Raw genomic sequence first — 19,120 nt, forward strand, 5'->3', positions numbered from 1 at the left:
AGGACTCCGGTTGGTCCGAAAGTAGTCGGGCGATCCGATAAATACGCGTGAGTAAACCGTTACATCATTTCATAATGAATCAGTCTCACGATTGTTACTATAAAAAATTCTTCTCACCTATTATCCTCCACCTCTATTTTCTTTATATTCTTCTTTCTTTTCTTCTTCTTTGGCTTCTTCCCTGGCTTCTTCACTACTTCAGCTACCGCCTTCTCCACCACATTGATATGAAAGCCGGTGGCTTGTGCCGTCCGTTCCTTATGCTTAGAGAAGGGAGTCAGGTCCAGCAACTTCCCATATTTCTTCGCTAGAAAGTCATATTCCTTCTTAAAGAAGTGGTAGACTCTTGCTATAATAGTGTCGACTTTGGTCTGTTGAAGAAAACAGACTTTTTAATTATTTTTTATGACTCCCACACTTAAGTCTGAATTGGCCTGTTGGTCTAGTAGTTTAGTGGCTATACCATACCAGATGACCATACCATGCTATATAAGAGATCGTGGGATCACGACGTTTCTGTGCAGATACGTATGTATTATCTAATATATAAAATTCCCGTGTCACGATGTTAGTTACCGTACTCCTCCGAAACGGCTCGAGCGATTTTTTGTATACATATTGGGTAGGTCTGAGAATAGAACAACATCTATTTTTCATACCACTAAGTGTGTTAAGGGATGCTCACACTAAAAAATATATATTTTATTTTTTGGACGAAATTGATTGTTTTTATTTTTTTTATAATTTGGCATTAAAAATACACACAATTAGAAAAAAAATATTAGGCAAAACAACGTTTGCTGGCGTCAGCTAGTATTTAATAAATTTAACGAATTAAATGCTGATAGTCGTTTTGATCTATTTACTACTAGGAAACATTCTGCCAGATCCTATTTAACTAAGTGCTTTGTTGATGATGCTTAAATTTTATTTTTTTGGGTACAAATATATGTATATACGCTCAAACTTGTTTAACCAATTGTGACACTGTTATACCTACTAACCACGTTACCATTATGCTTTTCAAACTATTTGTGGAAGCTTGTTATTGGCATTTATTAATCTAAGTTGTGTAACTAATTGTATTAAGCTGTAAGCTCCCCTAATAAAATAAAATTTAGAAATATTTATACACGGTGATTTTTTAGTCGTCTTACAAAAGCAGCCAGTTCATGTATCCAATGACTAGAACACGTTCATGATAAAAAAATGCAATTTTTATTCAATATTATGATGCAATTCGTAGTTTTTTAGCAACACAGCTCTGTTGCGAGCGCGGTCCGAGCCTTGTGACAATGGTGAGGGGCGCGGGCGGCGGCGTTCTTATCATTTTTAAGAGCATATTTCAGATTTCTTTGTTTAACTTTCTTCGTACTTATTATCTTAGTTGATGATAAAAAAAAATCGCACCTAGGGGTATTTTTACGTCGGATACATGAACTGGTCTGCTTTTGTAAGACGACTAAAAAATCACCGTGTACCTATACTTAGCAAGTATGTTTATCAGGTATCTAGTAGTTACTTACTGATAATACCTTGTGTGAAAGTTGTAGTATATTATTAAAGAATTGGACGCTTGGGATTTCACAATCATTCAAGACACAGATATAAAGACCCAGACTCAGGACAGGTATTCGAGGAATCACACAAAAGCTTGTCCTGTGCAAGGATCGAACCCGCGTCATGTTGTTCTGAGTGTTTTAGTGTGGTGACCTCAGTACCATTAAATGGCAACTCTTTTAAAAAATTCGCAAAAGAATAAAATTATGGATGTCAACAATGTCGTTTCTGTATTTTCGGTACTTTGTATTACAGATAATTTTTGCAATCATGTTTCGATAAATTAATACCGTGATTAATTAACAGAAAACGAGACAATTTGTAGACAACAATATACTTTTGTCTAAAAAAATTGTCTTGGGCGTGTCATGGCCAAAATTGGGCATTCCCCTTTTTGACTCAGTTCTAAAATCTAGAAGAATACTTACAGCTAAAGCATTCTGATACACCTTAGGACTGCAGATGACCTTCCTCTTCAGGGTAACTTCTTTCTTCCTCTTACTTCCACAGACCACGTTCGTTACTTCTAGAACATTCTTTCTAACTTGTGTTCGACGAGGACGATCAGTTTTCACTTTGTCCTCTACATGTTGTGGAACGGTTTTCGTTTCATAATTTATACTGTTCTGTATTTTCTCAAGTATTTCCTCGTCTTCAATCTGTAATAATAATTCTATGATATAAAAATGAATTGCTGTTCGTTAGTCTCGCTAAACTCGAGAACGGCTGAACCGATTTGGGTTTTTTTTATAGTCTTGAAATATTCGTAATATAACCATCCCTGGACTGCTATCCAGGGATGTTTAAACGGTGAGAAAATATGGAAAAGTTGCAAAAAATATATTTTTATCTGCAACGTTATTATCTACTGTTAGGCGGTACGTAGTTCGCTGGGACAGCTAGTTTGTTATCCCTACTAATATTATAAATGCGAAAGTAACTCTGTCTGTTACGCTTTCACGTCTAAACCACTGAACTGATTTTAATGAAATTTGGTACAGAGATAGAGTTGACCTTGAGGAAGAACATAGGATAGTTTTTATCCCGGACTTTTGAAGAGTTCTCTTGAAACGCGATATAACCGACCTCAACGCGGCGAAGCCGCGGCCGAAAAGCTAGTATTATAATAAATTAATGTGCTTTAGTATTTATTTAGTTGTTTACTTTTAATTATTCTGTTGTTGTACAAAATGATATCTAAATAGAGATGACTGGTCTCAAAGTGAATAGTTCTGTCTACTCTATTTTTATAATAACTATCGTGAGACTGATACATTATTAAATGATTTAACGGTTTACTCACGCGTAATTATCGGGGTAGCCCGACTAGTTTCGACTCGCGATCCCGCCGCGTCTGCTCATGATTAAGGACTCCGGTTGGGTCCGAAACTAGTCGGGCTACCCCAATAAATACGCGTGAGTAAACCGTTAAATCATTTAATAATCTGTCTACTCTGCCAGTTATATGACTCCTGCTCTATATCATTTAACACTTGTATTGACTTACCTTTACCATTATTTGTCTGTTGTCTGCTAAATTCTCATAGGTCTCGTTATGTTCTGTCCGAGTCTCCCTGTAAGTAACGAAACATTTTATTTTTATTATCACACTAATATACCATTACAGGTTACTTAACCTAATGCGGTAGCTAGGACTAAAGAAAGGTCTAAATCAATAACTAAATGTCAATTTAAAAGATAAATAAAAACTAATAGGTACACTTAAAGAAACCATCTTATTCCTATCTTACAATATAAAATAAAAAAATAAAATAGTAAAAATGATCTTAAGAGGTGTTAAGAACATGGATGGAATGAAGTTCCTTATAGCCTTACAAAAGGGAACTAGACGGTAAAAATTAAGACCAAAAGCTGTAAAAATACTTTTTTCTATATTTGTGAGATCAGATAGAGTTGTGAAAACTCACTCATTTTTTATGTTTGTTTAAAACAAACGGGGTGAGCTAAATAAAACCGTTTAAAAACGACTCCCGCATTTAAGATGTTAATCCTTGTATCGCGGGGGGTTTCACTATCATTCAAGTCATATGCACCAGACTCCCGGACTCAGGACAAGTATTCATGGATCACACAAATGCTTGCCCTTAGGCGGGATCGAACCCTCGGCACGTCGCGCTCTGTGGGTTAGGCGTGGTAACCTCAACCAATCCTGTATCCGTGCAGTCAAGAACATGTAATGCGACCTATCTTGTAACTCCAAATATTCAGGGCTTGCACGTAAGATTTACAACATTCATGGTTCACGTGCCTTTCGAAACACGGCGGAACTCGCTACGACAAAGATCGCCCATCTCAGGACCGACCTTTTCAAGCGCAGCTTAACTTATGATCGATCAAATCGAGCACCTCCATTCGGGTGTACATCGGTCGAGAAATTACACTTATGTTAACTGACCTCGTAATAAGTTGTTTTTCATTACTCTGAACAGGTTGATTTGAAGTCGATGCCGACACGACAGGATCGCCGGATGCATCTGCAAATAAATATATATTTTGAGAACAAAACGTGCAACAGACTTCAAATACAAAAAAAAAAGTCTGAGATTAACTTGATGAGATATTTATCGAACTAAATGAGAGCTATTTCAAGTTAAATGAAAAATATCGGTAACAAACATAAAACAAACAGACAAATTGAGTACGGCGTCATTTCTATAGCCGATTGTAAAATCCAATTAATCTATTCAAGGTACATTAATTTAGGACGATACAAAATATGTTTTTGTTAACGACTCCGGCACTATGGAATTTAATCCTTATGTCGCGGGGGTTTCGCAAAGACATCCAGACTCGGAATAAGCATTCGTGGATCACACAAATACTTATCCCACGCGGGGCTCAATACCGTGCAGTCAAATTGTATCTCAATTCATCATCACGGATACATCACTGTATATCTAAATACAGCATGCCGTATCGCCCGCTCTTCACCGCTTCCTAAGTCTGCGTTTCAACCAGAGATGTGCGAGGATGTCCGCTGAGCCATTTCCACCAGAGCTGTGCTGACCGAAGCACATTCTATTGGCTCTTTACAAACACATCCCTGGCTATAAGCTTGCACGTCTCTGGTGGAAACGCAGTCTTAAGGCTGTGACCTGTGAGGAAACAACGGCGATACGAACTTACTCCCGCCGCGTCTGCTCATGATTAAGGACTCCGGTTGGGTCCGAAACTAGTCGGCCTACCTCGATAAATACGCGTGAGTAAACCGTTACATCATTTAATCATTAGATGAAGTCCAAAAGGCGCAAAAATGTTTAATAAATATAAAACTCAAAAATATCCGAGGGAAGATATATTGTTGGTTATCTACTTATGTTTAAACATTTCAGGAAATTATTCTGGATACCAAAGGGTAAAAACGGGATCCTGTTTTAAGGATCCGGTGTCTGTCGCTTTATAACCAGGCTGTATCTCATGACTGGTATAGGAAGACAGTTGAAATTTCGCGGATTACGTATTACTGTTGATGTATATCATATAATATTCCACAAGTTTCACACAACGCCATCTAGTTTCAAGCTGAGGTAAGCTTTTATTATAAACATACTTATATTTCCAAATTTGTCTGTGAAGAAAGTATCACAGAAATTAAATGTCCAATAAGTAGTAAGATTTACATAAAATATGTTAATAATGGGAAACCAACAAAAAAAAATATATATGCACGGATGCAGTTACAAATGTATTTGTCGTGTCTTCACAAACGATACTTCTGTGTTGATGATTGCAATTATAATCTATACTTTAATATATAAAGCTGAAGAGTTTGTTTGTTTGAACGCACTAATCTCAGGAACTACTGGTTCAAATTGAAAAATTCTGTGTTGAATAGACCATTCATCAAGGAAGGTTTTAGGCTATATGCCATCACGCTGCGACTAATAGGAGCGAAGATACAATGGAAAATGTGGAAAAAAACAGGGCAAATTATTCATCTTCGATGTATTCCATTCAAAAATTCCTAACTAATATCTTCTAACCATGTGGAGTCGCTGGCAACAGCTATATGCGATAAAATTTTGAGTAATACTTAAATGATTTACATTTTAAACAGGTTTATTCTCTCTAGCTTTTTATTTGTAAACTATAAAAACACAATAAAGTAAAAATGTATAATGAAGAGCGCTATTATCGCCAACAAACTGCTTTGCAGTTTGGCGATTTTTTATGTAATTTTCTATTTTCTATTTTTTAATAAATAAATAATAAATAATAAAATAAAAAATTGTTTTTATGCTTATACAAAGAAACAAACATACAAAAATTCATTGGTACCTGAACATAATGATGTCTCTTCAAATACTAGAGGTTTATTTACACTACTTTCTTTCAGATCTTTTATAGATTCTTTTGAGTCCTGTCTTTGTTTTTTTCGAGTATATGGTCGTTCGCTGATACCAGATGCTCGTTTACTCCTGTCTGCTTGGCATTCAAATTTAGTGGGTAAACAACCCGGTTTCATACGTATTTTCGACACAGAACCCATTATATGATATTCCATATAATTATCCATATCATATGGCAACTGGAAAATGTATAAAGCAATCGATATACAAGTTCTATACATTTTGAGGTTAGATTTACTACCGAAAAACTTGTAACTAATTTTTAGTATGTAAAACAATGTCGCAGAATACTATGAATATATGGAATAACGTTACAACTTACGTCAAAGTGATCTTCACAAAAATAAATAGATGTATCAGGACTAACAGCTTTAGGGTCTCGCCGTGCAAGAGATAGCCACTTATGTCGCATCGTTTTATCGTTTGGCACGTAAACAAACACTTTCTTAGGGGTTTTTAGTGATGTATTAGTGCACTGAGGGACTGCACACCACTTATATCCTTTGGAATTCATATTTAAATAATATTTAATAACTTTTTTGTTGCTTGACTCTAATGTTTACAAGTTTGCTGAGAGGTGACATCATAGCAAATGTCAATATTGTCAACCGCGCCGGTAACTGCGTTTTGGCGCAAATAAATGTACGTTTCATTATTATTATTTTTTCAATACTCTTCTAATATATAAAATTCCCGTGTCACGATGCTAGTTACCGTACTCCTCCGAAACAGTTCGACCGATTTTTATGAAAACTTCTATACATATTAGGTAGGTCTGAGAATAGAACATCTATTTTTCATACCCCTAAGTGATAAGGGCTGCTCACACTAAAAAAAAAATATTTTATTTTTTGGACGAAATTGTTTGTTTTTATTTTTTTTATAATGTGGCATTAAAATACATACAACTAGAAAAAAAAAATTCGGCAAAACAACGTTTGCTGGGTCAGCTAGTTATTTTATAAATTACAGAATTATTATATTTTTTAGTAATAGTAAGAATACTTTTAAACAGGTTGGCCTTACTATATATTATATGACCACATCCTTTTCCTCTTGACATTTGAATTTGTGTGGAACTACACCCGCTTTCATTTTAAGTCTCACCCCAACCAATTTATATTTAATATAGCTCTCCATATCATTTTCAATCTAAAACATGAAAAATTATTATTAGCCATTTACAACTAGCCGACGCGAGCAGAGCACTGGGCACAGTCTAGTATAGATTAAAACTGGTATAGAAAACAAAAGAGAACGCAAAACAGTTGCATTGTTTTCCAGATATTATAATATGTATAGGTAACGGCACGGATGTTGAGCGCTCGGCGGAAAAGTGGGGATCGCTTTGCGCATCGTAAAATAAAACGCCAATCAATTGTGCGAACCCGTCGTCTTGTGGGCTTTCAACCAATCACGAGTACAGTGACGCACTGCACTTTACTACGCCCCGCGCCTCACTTCATATCATGCCCCAAAAGGGACCCAAAAATTCCAATAAATCACTTCTGCGCAGGAGAAGGTCAGCGCTCAAGATCCGTGCCGGTAACTATAATACTATGTATAAAGATCTGACACTAAAAGTTTTGTACCTCTGACCAGATTTTATGTTTATAGGTACTTAATAAATGTTAACTACGAAAGAGTAATGTCTGTTCTGTCTGGTTGTAGTAATGTCTTATACCCTATTCATCTGGGCTTGAACCAAAGTGTAAACAAATAAAACAATGTTCCTCAAAATTTTATTTTAGTTTTTATTGTCATTTAATTAAATGTAAAGTTTCCCATTTGTGTTGTCCTTTTAAAATTCACATAGCACCTTTTTAATGGTAGACATTTCGTTTAGGGAAAACGTGTGTACTTTAACGGCGCATTGCACTCAAATCCAAGTCGTCTAAAGTATCAATCTTCGATACTCTCGGTTTTGAAGGTGATCTCAGGCAGCCCGTTGTTTTATATTTTTTATAAACCTGTTTACAGTGTCTCGTAGTTTCCATAATTTCAGCTGTTTTGTTAACAATATAAGTTTTGTACGGATTGTTTCAACGTGTAAACACATTAATAACAGCCACCTTTTTCGCTGAATTCATTGGATTTTTCTTTGCTCGTTTTTTCTTCGATGAAGCCCAGGTTCAGATTCACTCAAGTTATTACACAAAAACGTCAATATAACAAAACCAAAATAAACTAAATGAATTTAAACGTATCAAAACAATGAACTTAATTAGAACAATAAAAGTAACAACGAATTAACGAAAATATCTGCAGTGGGACTTCTCGCGTCAACAAGTTGATCCATAGTAAAGATGGCGGGAACAATCCGACCGATGATAAAACGTCACATTTTGATGTAAAATGTTCGCAGTATCTGTGCTCTACATTTAGTCGTATTAAAATGCGTTCCGTGTTAGAGAATCAATTCTTTTTTAGTTTATTTTACATGAAAACAATTTAATAGATAATAGATTAAAATTAATTAATTATTTTATTTGATTTCAGATATGTCTGAACGGATTACATAGGTTTTATAGCCTTAGTTCTTAAATGCAATTTGTTATGTTGTCTGTGTATAATGAGTTCACTACATCAATCGTGACATATAAAAGACCCTTTTAATTATAGTTTGTTTAGTTTTTGGCTCATGGCTCGTTGAATAGTGATTGTCTTAGGAATTCACGATCACTGTATTTTATAATAAAACTATTTTAACCGGATTAATCGCGTACTTATTGAATGTACATTTTTCCCACCAATGTAAAATCGATAACCACACAATGAATCCGGTAAGAAATTATTAGATGAAACCAATTAGGTATTATTTATTACTGATGTTTATGTACCTACTTACATAAAATATGATTACGGAATATAAACCAGATAGAGCCCGACATAATTCTGACTGGCCCGTTGGTCTAGTGGTTAGTGGCTCTGACTGATATACCGGCGGTCGTGGATTCGATTCCCACCCAGAACAAATGTGTGTGATGAGCATGATCATTTGTTCTGGTGTCTGGGTGTAATTTATCTATAATATGTATGTATGTATTTAGAAATATATAAGTACATTTATCAGTTGTCTACTCATAACACAAGCTCTGCTTAATTTGAGACTAGATGGCGTTGTGTGAATATTATCCAATATGATATTGTTTAATTATTATATTCTTATTCAGGTGTGCAGGAGAATCAAATGGTGTATTGCAATTGATTATTTTCAACTTAAAAGAGAAAGTAAAATCTGAACTGTGAAATGTAAAATGTGTCCTGAACATAAGGAGTGCTCTGCACTGAAACAAGCAAATTTTATGAACAAACCATTTAATGATGGTCAACATGCAATTAAAATTGACTGACTTAGTATTTATCTATACTAATATTATAAAGAGGAAACCTTTGTATTTTTGTGTGTTTGTATTGAATTGGCTCAAAAACTACTGGAGTGTTTCAATTTTTTTTTAACATTACTTAGAGGTATTCTTCCGAATCCGTATAGGCTATATTTTATCCCGGAAAAGTAAGCTTAAAAAATAAATGTCCTCCCGTGCGAAGCCGGGGCAGGTCGCTAGTATTTTATATAGTTACATTAGATAGTTATATTATGTAACCTCACCTGAACTATTTGATAGTGTAGATTTTTCAATGGAGTGTACTCTTTTCTTGACAACACCCTCAACTTTAGTTACCAAATGCTTGCGTTTTCCCTCCGTTTGACAACTAAATCGAGTTGGCACACAATTAGGATTCATTTTGATTCTTTTAACTGAACCCATGATTTTATATCGTATATAATTTTCCATGTCACTTTCAAGCTAAAATAAAAACAGAACCAATGTTATGTATGTTATGAATCCGAATCTGTTCCAAAAATGAAGAATGTTACTAGGTATGCCAAATCCCTTGAAATTGGGTCTCAGTAAAGCCTGTATGTATACAAATACACTAGTTTTTATCGTAGTCAAAAATACCAAGTAGTATTGATTTTATACGCATTCAAAGTTTCGAAAATATCGAGTCCCGCTAATAGTCACGTGACCGCTTGTGACGTCACACCACAACGAGCCGCGCGGCCCGGCCCCCGCGCTTAGTATCAACAAGTCGGCAGCGCTGTAGTAGGTGTAATAGCTTGCGCAGTATTTAGATGGGTTTTCGTCCGCGAATTACGTTAATAATCCAATAATAGTAATTATTATTCGTTTAATAAAATGGATGAAGGATTCGAAAAAGGGCAATCGGACAATCTACCTAAAATAGATGGATTAATGGTTGCGCATTATTATAAGCCATCTACCTACACCTAGCCCATACGAGCAGAGCAGAAGCACAGTCTAGTATAGATTAAAACTTGTATAGAAAACAAAGGATAACGCAAAACAGCTGCAATGTTCTCAAAATATTATAACATGTAGTACTATGTGAGAACACGGAAAATTCTGGCATCTCTGACCATTTTTTGTTTATAGGTATAAAATAAATGTAAACTACAAAGATTATAATAGTAATGTCTTAGGTATTCACGATCACTGTAAATTATATTGAAACTATTTTAATTCGGATTAATCGCGTACTTAATGATTTTGCATTGTTGCTGCCAATATAAAATCAATAAACACGAGATTATTAAACTGGTAAAAAAATGTTTTATGGTCAGGTGAAAATAATTATTATTACTAATGTACCTTTATAAGATATGATCAATATTCCTACGTTACCTACGTTAAAATGGTCTTCACAACAATAAACTGTACTGTTATCTCCAAACGGATCTAACCTCTTCATAGCTTTTATCCATTTTTTTCTCATTTTAACGTCCTTAGGAACGATAAAAAAAAAATTATCCGGCGAATTGGTAGTTGTATTTTTACATTTAGGCACAACACATGATTTTCTGGTATTTGGATTGGACATTTTGACGGCACGGACGCGCGATCGCTAGCGGACTGAGTGAGCCAGATTGAGCGTGTTGTGGTGTGACGTCACACCATCACCGGGCGTTTACAACTTGTTTTACGTCTAAATCGGAAACTAATTGAGGTATCGAAGTAATTTTTTCACTAGTATTTTTTATTTTAGACAGAGAATATGGAGTGCTAATTTAATAATCAAAATTAGTTAACATTCTTCATTAGTTGTCAGTTTCTTGAACCTACATTAAAGTGATCTTCACAGAAATACACTGCAGTTCCACTGGACAGAGAAACGGGATCTCTGTTAGCTAGTTGTAACCAGGTGTTTCGCATTTTCTCATCACTGGGTACTTTAATCCACAACTTTTCCGGGTTTCTTATTGATGTATTCTTACATTCCCGCACGATACAATAGTGGTAATTACTATATTTATCATTTAATCCTTTAGAAAACATAGTTTTGAATTCCGATAAAAAGGTTACGCGCATTATTTACAAGAAAAGTCACGTACTCACGTCACGTCACGGCACAGATAATATAGATAATATAGATCATCATGGCGGACTGCGTTTATGGCTGCATAGCAAAAATATATGTAATATATCAAATAATAAAAAAGTGCCAACTAGCCTATTCTCAGAACCAATGAATATGTACACAACAAAAAATCCATAAGAATCGGTCGAGCCGTTTCAGAGGTGATCAGTTTTGTATACCGTGACACGAGAATTTCATTTACTACATATAACTTTTCAGGCAATTTTCCTACTAAAACTACATACTTACGACTTTACATTATAAGTTTAACCTCAAAATCCATGATTTTGGTACCTAATGGATTTGGTAAAGACCAGAATGCTTACATCGAAATAATCGTCATAAAAGTACAGACGAGATTTTTAAGACAAAAGCCCTGGATCACTTCCCAAAAGTGTTAACCAAGTACCTAATTCTCATAGTCTTATCAGTTGGCGTGTGTAACCATAACTTGTTGGGTGTTCTTTTAATAGTATTTTACGTTTAAGAACAGCACACCAATGATAAGGATTATAACTAATTTTAAATTCCAAATACTGAACTTCCACAGAACAAACAGCGTCGCAAATTGTTTACTAACAGAAAGACGTAAACAATATGGCCGGTCTCGCATTTTCGTCAATTTACGCGGAAATATATCTTATTTTTATTACATACTAGCTGACCCAGCAAACGTCGTTTTGCCTGATAATTTTTTTAGTTGGATGCATTTTTAATGCTACATTATAAAACAATAAAAACAAAAAGTTTCGTCCAAAAAATAAAAAATAAATTTTAGTGTGGGCAACCCTTGTCACTCAGGGGTATGAAAAATAGATGTTGTTCTATTCTCAGTCCTACCCCAGATGTAAACAAAATTTCATAAAAATCGGTCGTACCGTTTCAGAGGCGTACGGTAACTAACATCGTGACACGGGAATTTTATATATTTACATGAGATGTCAATTTCATAACCTCAAAACAGTTGAATAGATATTCTATAATATAATTACTGTACAAAATGATTAATAAGTAATAACATGTTTACTTACATCAAAATGATCTTGGCAGAAGAAGACAACCGTATTATGCCTTATTTCCTTAGGATTCCTGCTTGCAAGTTGAAACCACTTATTACGTACTTTCGTATTTTTAGGAACGGTTACAAATAGTTTCGCCGGCGTCTTTATAGTAGTATTTGTGCACCCGGGCACTGCACACGATTTATAACTCATTTTTTTTTTCAGTCAATTATCACTAGAAACTATTATAAAATGATAAAACTGTCGATTCGACTCGCACTCCGGCGTTGATACACAAACGTGTGACGTCACTCGATTGATAAGTCGCCATGTTGCTGAACCGAATGTTTTGACAGATTGTTTTGAGTTGCGTTTCGTTTAACATGATGTTTACAATATACGGAATTATTATAATTCGTAGGGTAAACGCAACAAAAAAAAAGTTTTTTAGAAACTTGTTAAATTTCCTATTAATATACCTTAAGCGTGAATAAGTCAAAGGTTAAAAGAGTTTATAGGTTAAAAAAATACAAATTTAGAGAGAAAAGGGTCATTAAAAAATGTAAGACCGTACTAAACGTAGAATAATTGTTTTCATATCGGCACGAGAAATAGTTATCACCGTTCATGAGATACAGCCTGGTGACACACAATAAAACCTTCGTTTCGTTTTACCCAATGAGTACAGAACAATACAAAAAGGAAAATTGATATAAATACCGTGAAAACTAGAAGAAGTCGCCGACCGGTATAAGGTTATCCAGTTCCCAATCTTCCCTTCTGCAGTCTTCTCCGCCTGTTCCTCTTCTGTTTGCTTCCGACTATCACATCTTGAAGGCACATCACCTGGAGGTACAGACCCCATGTGACACTGGGTTTCATTCTCCGACTGTAACAAAATAATGTTCTTAAATATAATATATAAATACCTACGTACCTATTCTTTAATATTTGACAGCACGGATAGCCGAGTGCTTGAGGTCACCACGCCAAACCCACTGAGCGCGGCGTGTTGGGGCGATTCCCGCGTATGACAAGCACTTGTGTGATCCACGAATGCTTGTTCTGAGTCTGGGTGTCTTTGTGCATGTGACTTGAATGTTTGTGAAACCCCCGCTATAAAAGCATTTAATTCCTTAATAAGGGAGTATACTTTTATTTTTTTTAGGCCCGATTTTTCAATCGCCAGATAACTTTTATTTGACGAATAAGTTTCGACGTTTTGACAGATTTTGTATAGAAAATATGTCAAACGGCCATATTTATACCTCAGATAAAAGTTATCTGACGATTGAAAAATCGGGCCTAAATATGTCGAATGGCTTTGCGGTTGCACGAGATGCGGTTTTGATTCCAACACAATATGCGAAGTACCTACTTGTGCCTTTTCCAAAGTTGTTACTTTACTCATTTATTCTATGACACCAATGACAATTACGGAAACACTCTAAATTACTAACTTAATAACTAATAATAATAATGCATAGAATAAACCCCTCTGCATCCTCTCTCCTACTATTGTTATATGCTGTGCTCAACAGGGTCCATAATTGTCTCTAAATTATATAATGGGGAATATGCACGTGACTTAAATATGGACAAAATATTTTTTTTTGTAATATTTATTGCTACTGAAAACACACTATATAATTATTTTTAGAATTAATTTTAATTTAATAATGAAAATTAATCATCAAAAAGTGGCTGTTTTGAAATAACCGCGCAAATTTTCGAAACGCAACACTATTGGTGGAACAAAACGTGACGTCAGTTTTACACGAGACGTCTGCTGTCAACAAGCTATTTGTATGGTTTCTTTTTTGAGGAATAATTGTTATTGTATTGTGTCGCTGTTTTTTTATCTTAAGTTAATAGTTTTATGTGTTCAAAGTATTAATTAATTGTTAGGAAGGACTTAGAGAATGACTGAAACCGGTTTCGTAAAAGCGCAGTCGGATAATCTTCCGAAAATCGACGTGTTTATGATGGCCACGTTTTTCTGGCACTGGAATATATGTGGCACTACTCCTTTTTTAATCGCAACTTCACTTTTTGTCCATGTTCTAATGCCATTATTTTGTATTTAATATAATTTTCTGTATCCTCTTCAATCTGAAACCCAAAAATAATATAAAGGTTAATAAAACTAGTCTCGAAGTTGCCTCTTACTCTAATAATTTAGATGTTTTTATTCATGAATAATACTTATACATACATAAAGATAAATTTAGAATATCGAATAAGAATTTTTAATAATATCTTTACATCTTTTTGTAAACTAGGTTATGTTTTTGTAGAGGTTTGTAAGCAAAACAAGTAGGTAGGTAAAAGTAAGAATGATTTGTATATGTATTTTACTTTTTTGATATCTTTACTTACTTTGAAATGATCTTCACAACAGTATAAACAGCTCAAACACGATACATTGTCTCTTCTCATCGCCTTGCACCACTTTTTCCTTAGATTTTCACCTTTCGGCATAAGGAAATACACTTTGTCAGGTGCAGTGTTGATGTTATTTGGACACATAGGAACGACACAATATTTATAATATGGTTTTTTGTGCTTTTCCATGGTAATTAAGTCGATATTCACTCACTTTATTTATTTTTTGGTAATTTTGTAAACCAAACACTTTGCTGTTGACATCGAACTCGTGTAATGGTGACATTGGTGACGTTACGAGCAAGCGCGCCAAAATGGCCGCGTTTAAATTGATCGCGATTTTAATATTTAATTTTTTGCATAATAGTTTATATTTTCGACGTGATATTTGTATGTTTGGTAATGTAATAACTAGTAGAAACATATAAAAAATAAAAAAAAAATCATGCATATTCCCCATTACTCGCTGTTGCCCGCGACTTCGTCCGCGTGGTTAGAAGATATGAGTTATAATTTATATCTACCCTGTTTTTTCCATATTTTCCATTGTATCTTTGCTCCTATTAGTCGCAACGTGATGCCTAAAACCTTCCTCGATGAATGATCTATTGAACATAAAAATAATTTTTCGATTTGAACCAGTAGTTCCTGAGATATTTTAGTCGTCTTACAAAAGCAGCCCAGTTCATGTATCCAATGACTAGAACACGTTCATGATAAAAAAATAGGTATTTATGAGATTAAAAAAAAAATAATGCAATTTTTATTCAAAATTATTTTGCAATTCGTAGTTTTTAGAAACACAGCTTTGTTGCGAGCGCGGTCCGAGCCTTGTAACAATGGTGAGGGGCGCGGGCGGCGGTGTTTTTATCATTTTTAAGAGAATTTTCAGATTTCTCTTGTTTAATTTTTCTTCGTAATTATTGTCATAGTTGATAATAAAAAAATAATAATCGCGCCTAGGGGTATTTTACGTCGGATACATGAACTGGGCTTCTTTTGTAAGACGATTAAAAAATCACCGTGTATATTAGTATAGAAGTATAGATAAGAAACTTTTAACAATATATTAAGCCGGTTCCATCATAACCTAACCTTACTCAATGAGGTATAATATTCCTCATTCTTCATAGTTTCTTCAACTTCCATTATGATATAATATGTTTGTTCTCGAAGCTCGCTATATAAAGTATTTGGTAAAACATTACGGCAGAAACATTGATATGAATCAGTTTTCAAGACAAATATCGTTCGGAAAGAAAGACTCTAAATAATGTTATCTTCAAGTGATTTTGATTTTTCATTCGGATCACTATATCCAAGCAATCTATAATAAAGCTAGCATTATGGTAACAGGGATGATGACAATTTGTTTTTGCTGTGTCCGTCTTGTAGATTTTTGTATAATAATGGATACGTATTTTTTCAATTGTCCCGCAAACATAACTTGACCAAATTACAGTGAATGAAACTTACGCGTGACGTCACGACTGAGTTTTTTTTTACTCTATCGTTACGTCACAAGCCCCTCTCCTAAACTTTAAAGCAGTTAATCTTTGTCAATTCTAGTTTTTTCTGAAAAAGGAAAAAAATATGTGTCTCATACTTTTCAATCATCTAACTGAGGGACTAATGAGATTTTTTCTTTTTATACCCAGTCATCATCCCTATTGTGTCTATAATCCATACTTAATATTATAAATGCGAAAGTATCTCTCTCTGTCTGTTTGTCTCGCTTTCACGCCAAAGCTACTGAACCTGAAAAATTTGGTGCATATATTTTTTAGAGCCTGAGGAAGGACATAGGCTACTTTTCAATTGAAAAAAAGGGTTGCACCTAAGTAAGGTAACGTAGTAGGGTCCAAAAGTTTCCGGCCTACCCGCATTGCATTAATCAAAAATATCAAACTTGACATTGAATAACTTGACTTTTATCGACATAACCACAATCCAAAGTATTAGTATATTTCATTTGAAAGAAAGAAAGAAAGAAAATATATTTATTTGTGCTAAAAAAGTGACGCATACACACAAAAACAAATAAATTAAAATAGAAAATAGAAGGGGGAAAATATGCGTCATATTAACACAAAACGGCCGATGCTCAGCATAATGCTGATTTATACCATTTATATAAGTTATAACCTTTTAAAGTTAGAAAGTCGACAGAAAATTCGAAATGGATAACAGTGAGTATCAAACCGTAATTAAATTTTTGACCAAAGAGGGAAAGACGCCGGCCGAAATCAAACAACTTTGGATGCTGTATTCAAACAATCCTCCCCGTCATACTCTACCAGAAAAGAGTGGGCGATACAGTTTCATTTAAGAAGACAATCAATTGAAAGGCCTCCCAAGGACGTGCGTCCGAGGCCATTACTGACGAAAACATTCAATTTGTCGAAGAGACAGTACTGAAAGACAGGCGGTTGAAGACAAAACAATTAGCAGCTATGACGGGACTTTCGAAAACAACTGTGCATGTGCTGTGTATCATGGCCACAATATTTTGGGATTTCGAAGGAATTTTAATAGCGGATTTTAAAGAAAGCAACACAACTGTCAAATTACATTGTAATATTTATGCCTAAAGGCCATAGGTAATTTTTTTCTTATAGAATCTTTATCTAAGACACCAAGAAAAGGTCGCATCAAACTAGCTATTAGTGGTTTGCTTTTTAGGCATATGTCGGATCAATAGAAAAATCTTCAGAAAGCTCTCTGAAAACTACTATTTTATTTAATTTTATTTCAAGCACATTATTATAATGGTGTGTGGGTTTTTTTTTTTTTTTTTCAATTAAATCTATAAGGTAGTAACAACTGTTAGGAGCTCCAATGTAAGACCGTGGTTGCTTTTTATTTTCTCCAATGTATATGCCAAGATTCTTGATGACTCTTGTTTCTTATCGTCTTCAATTAATTCACTGCAGTCTGAAGACGATTTAATTTTTAAAGATGATTTTTGATGATGATGGTGTGCATGAAAATATCAATATCCTATTTTCTTGGAACATTTTTGTATGTTGGATATGGATGGCTTGTACTTGTGATTTTAAATGGTGAAGTAAAGCAGAACGACAAAAGGGTTTCGATTTTATTTCTGTATAAACAACTTTACTTCTTGAACTTATTCCTTATATACACTTTAATGGATTTATTTACCATCTTAGGTGCATCTTTTGTAGTACTTTCCTGCATGGCTGATGTTCCGGGGTTGGGTCTTCAAGTTCCAGCTGTTCTGTTGAAGTTGTAGTTGTTTCATTTTGTTAATTCTTGCTCAGCTTCTGATATATTTTTCTTTTTGCTTTTTCGCACCATATTTCCTTTGTTTGAGTCGGAAGTTGGTTTACTTCCGTCAGGTTGGCATTCAAATTTTGAGGGAACGCACCCAGGTTTCATGCGAATCTGCGACACTGACCCATCACATGATACTGCATGTAGTTTGCCATATCATTTGGTAACTGAAAATGAAATAAAATACCTTTTTAATAGCTCATTCATTGAGGATTTGATTACAATAAGTATACTTCCATAAAATAAGCTTAAAATGAATTTAGCAACAAATTCTACAAATAAAAAAGGAAATACTTACGTCAAAAGTGATCTCAACAAAAATAAAGCTGTGTAGTGGGTAATATTCCTTTCAAATCACGTCTTGCAAGTTCAAGCCACTTTTTTCTTAATTTCTTATCGAAAGGAACGAAAATAAATAACTTCTCAGGAGTTTTTATGGACGTATTAGTACACAGAGGGACGGAACACCACCTATATGCTTTCGAAGTCATGTTTTTAATGTAAAAACTAGTAAATGTCCAAATTAAATATGAATTAGATAATGTTTACATTTACCGAATGTTCGTTGTACTCTAAGTGACGTAAGTGACGTAACGTAAGCAAGCGACGCCATGACAGACGCGTTTTGGTGCAAATTTTTAATTTATGAATAAAAATTTTTTTTTAGGTACTAAACCTACATTTTCAAAGAAAGAAATAAAGAAATGTTATGTTTAATATAATTCATATATATTTTCAAAAATTATAGAACAGCTTTTCAATATTGGTCATCATTCCTATTGCGAGATGCTATTAAAAAGAACGTCAAGGGAAATTGTCGCGAGGAGTGTTGCTGCTTCATGACAAAGCGCCAGTGCCGGTCCACACATCGGGTGTTTCCAAGGGTGCGATCAAAATGAGGTTTCACTGAGCTCGACCATCCACTTTATAGTCCCGACTTGACCCCAAGCGACAATTTTTTTTTTTAATTGACATCCGACTTGCTAGGAAAAGTTAGAAAATGTTCGAAGTTGAAGTTTGATGAAGAGGTGAAGCCCGCGGCATTGGCACATTTTGAAGATAAAA

General features: G+C 34.6%; 1 protein-coding gene across 14 annotated transcripts; it reads right to left on the bottom strand.

Moving 5' to 3' along the window:
• Positions 1-49: 49 nt before the first annotated feature.
• On the bottom strand, positions 50-17,966 carry LOC113506818. Of its 14 annotated transcripts, XM_026889666.1 has the most exons (7): positions 14,753-14,790; positions 14,307-14,485; positions 13,094-13,262; positions 3,977-4,055; positions 3,068-3,134; positions 1,989-2,219; positions 58-371 (listed from the first exon to the last, which is right to left on the bottom strand). In XM_026889666.1, the coding sequence occupies exons 3-7, from the start codon at positions 13,236-13,238 to the stop codon at positions 114-116; spliced, it is 780 nt and encodes a 259-aa protein (XP_026745467.1). In that variant the 5' UTR covers positions 13,239-13,262; positions 14,307-14,485; positions 14,753-14,790; the 3' UTR covers positions 58-113. The 14 variants fall into 14 exon arrangements, with proteins under 14 accessions (XP_026745456.1, XP_026745455.1, XP_026745458.1 ...); XM_026889655.1 differs by lacking the exons at positions 13,094-13,262; positions 14,307-14,485; positions 14,753-14,790 and adding exons at positions 5,860-6,109; positions 12,404-12,735 and having other exon boundaries at positions 50-371; XM_026889654.1 differs by lacking the exons at positions 13,094-13,262; positions 14,307-14,485; positions 14,753-14,790 and adding exons at positions 5,860-6,109; positions 6,253-6,571 and having other exon boundaries at positions 51-371.
• Positions 17,967-19,120: the final 1,154 nt, after the last annotated feature.

The sequence above is a fragment of the Trichoplusia ni genome (genome assembly GCF_003590095.1).
Source record: "Trichoplusia ni isolate ovarian cell line Hi5 chromosome 26 unlocalized genomic scaffold, tn1 tig00001333_group25, whole genome shotgun sequence".
NCBI lineage: Eukaryota > Metazoa > Arthropoda > Insecta > Lepidoptera > Noctuidae > Trichoplusia > Trichoplusia ni.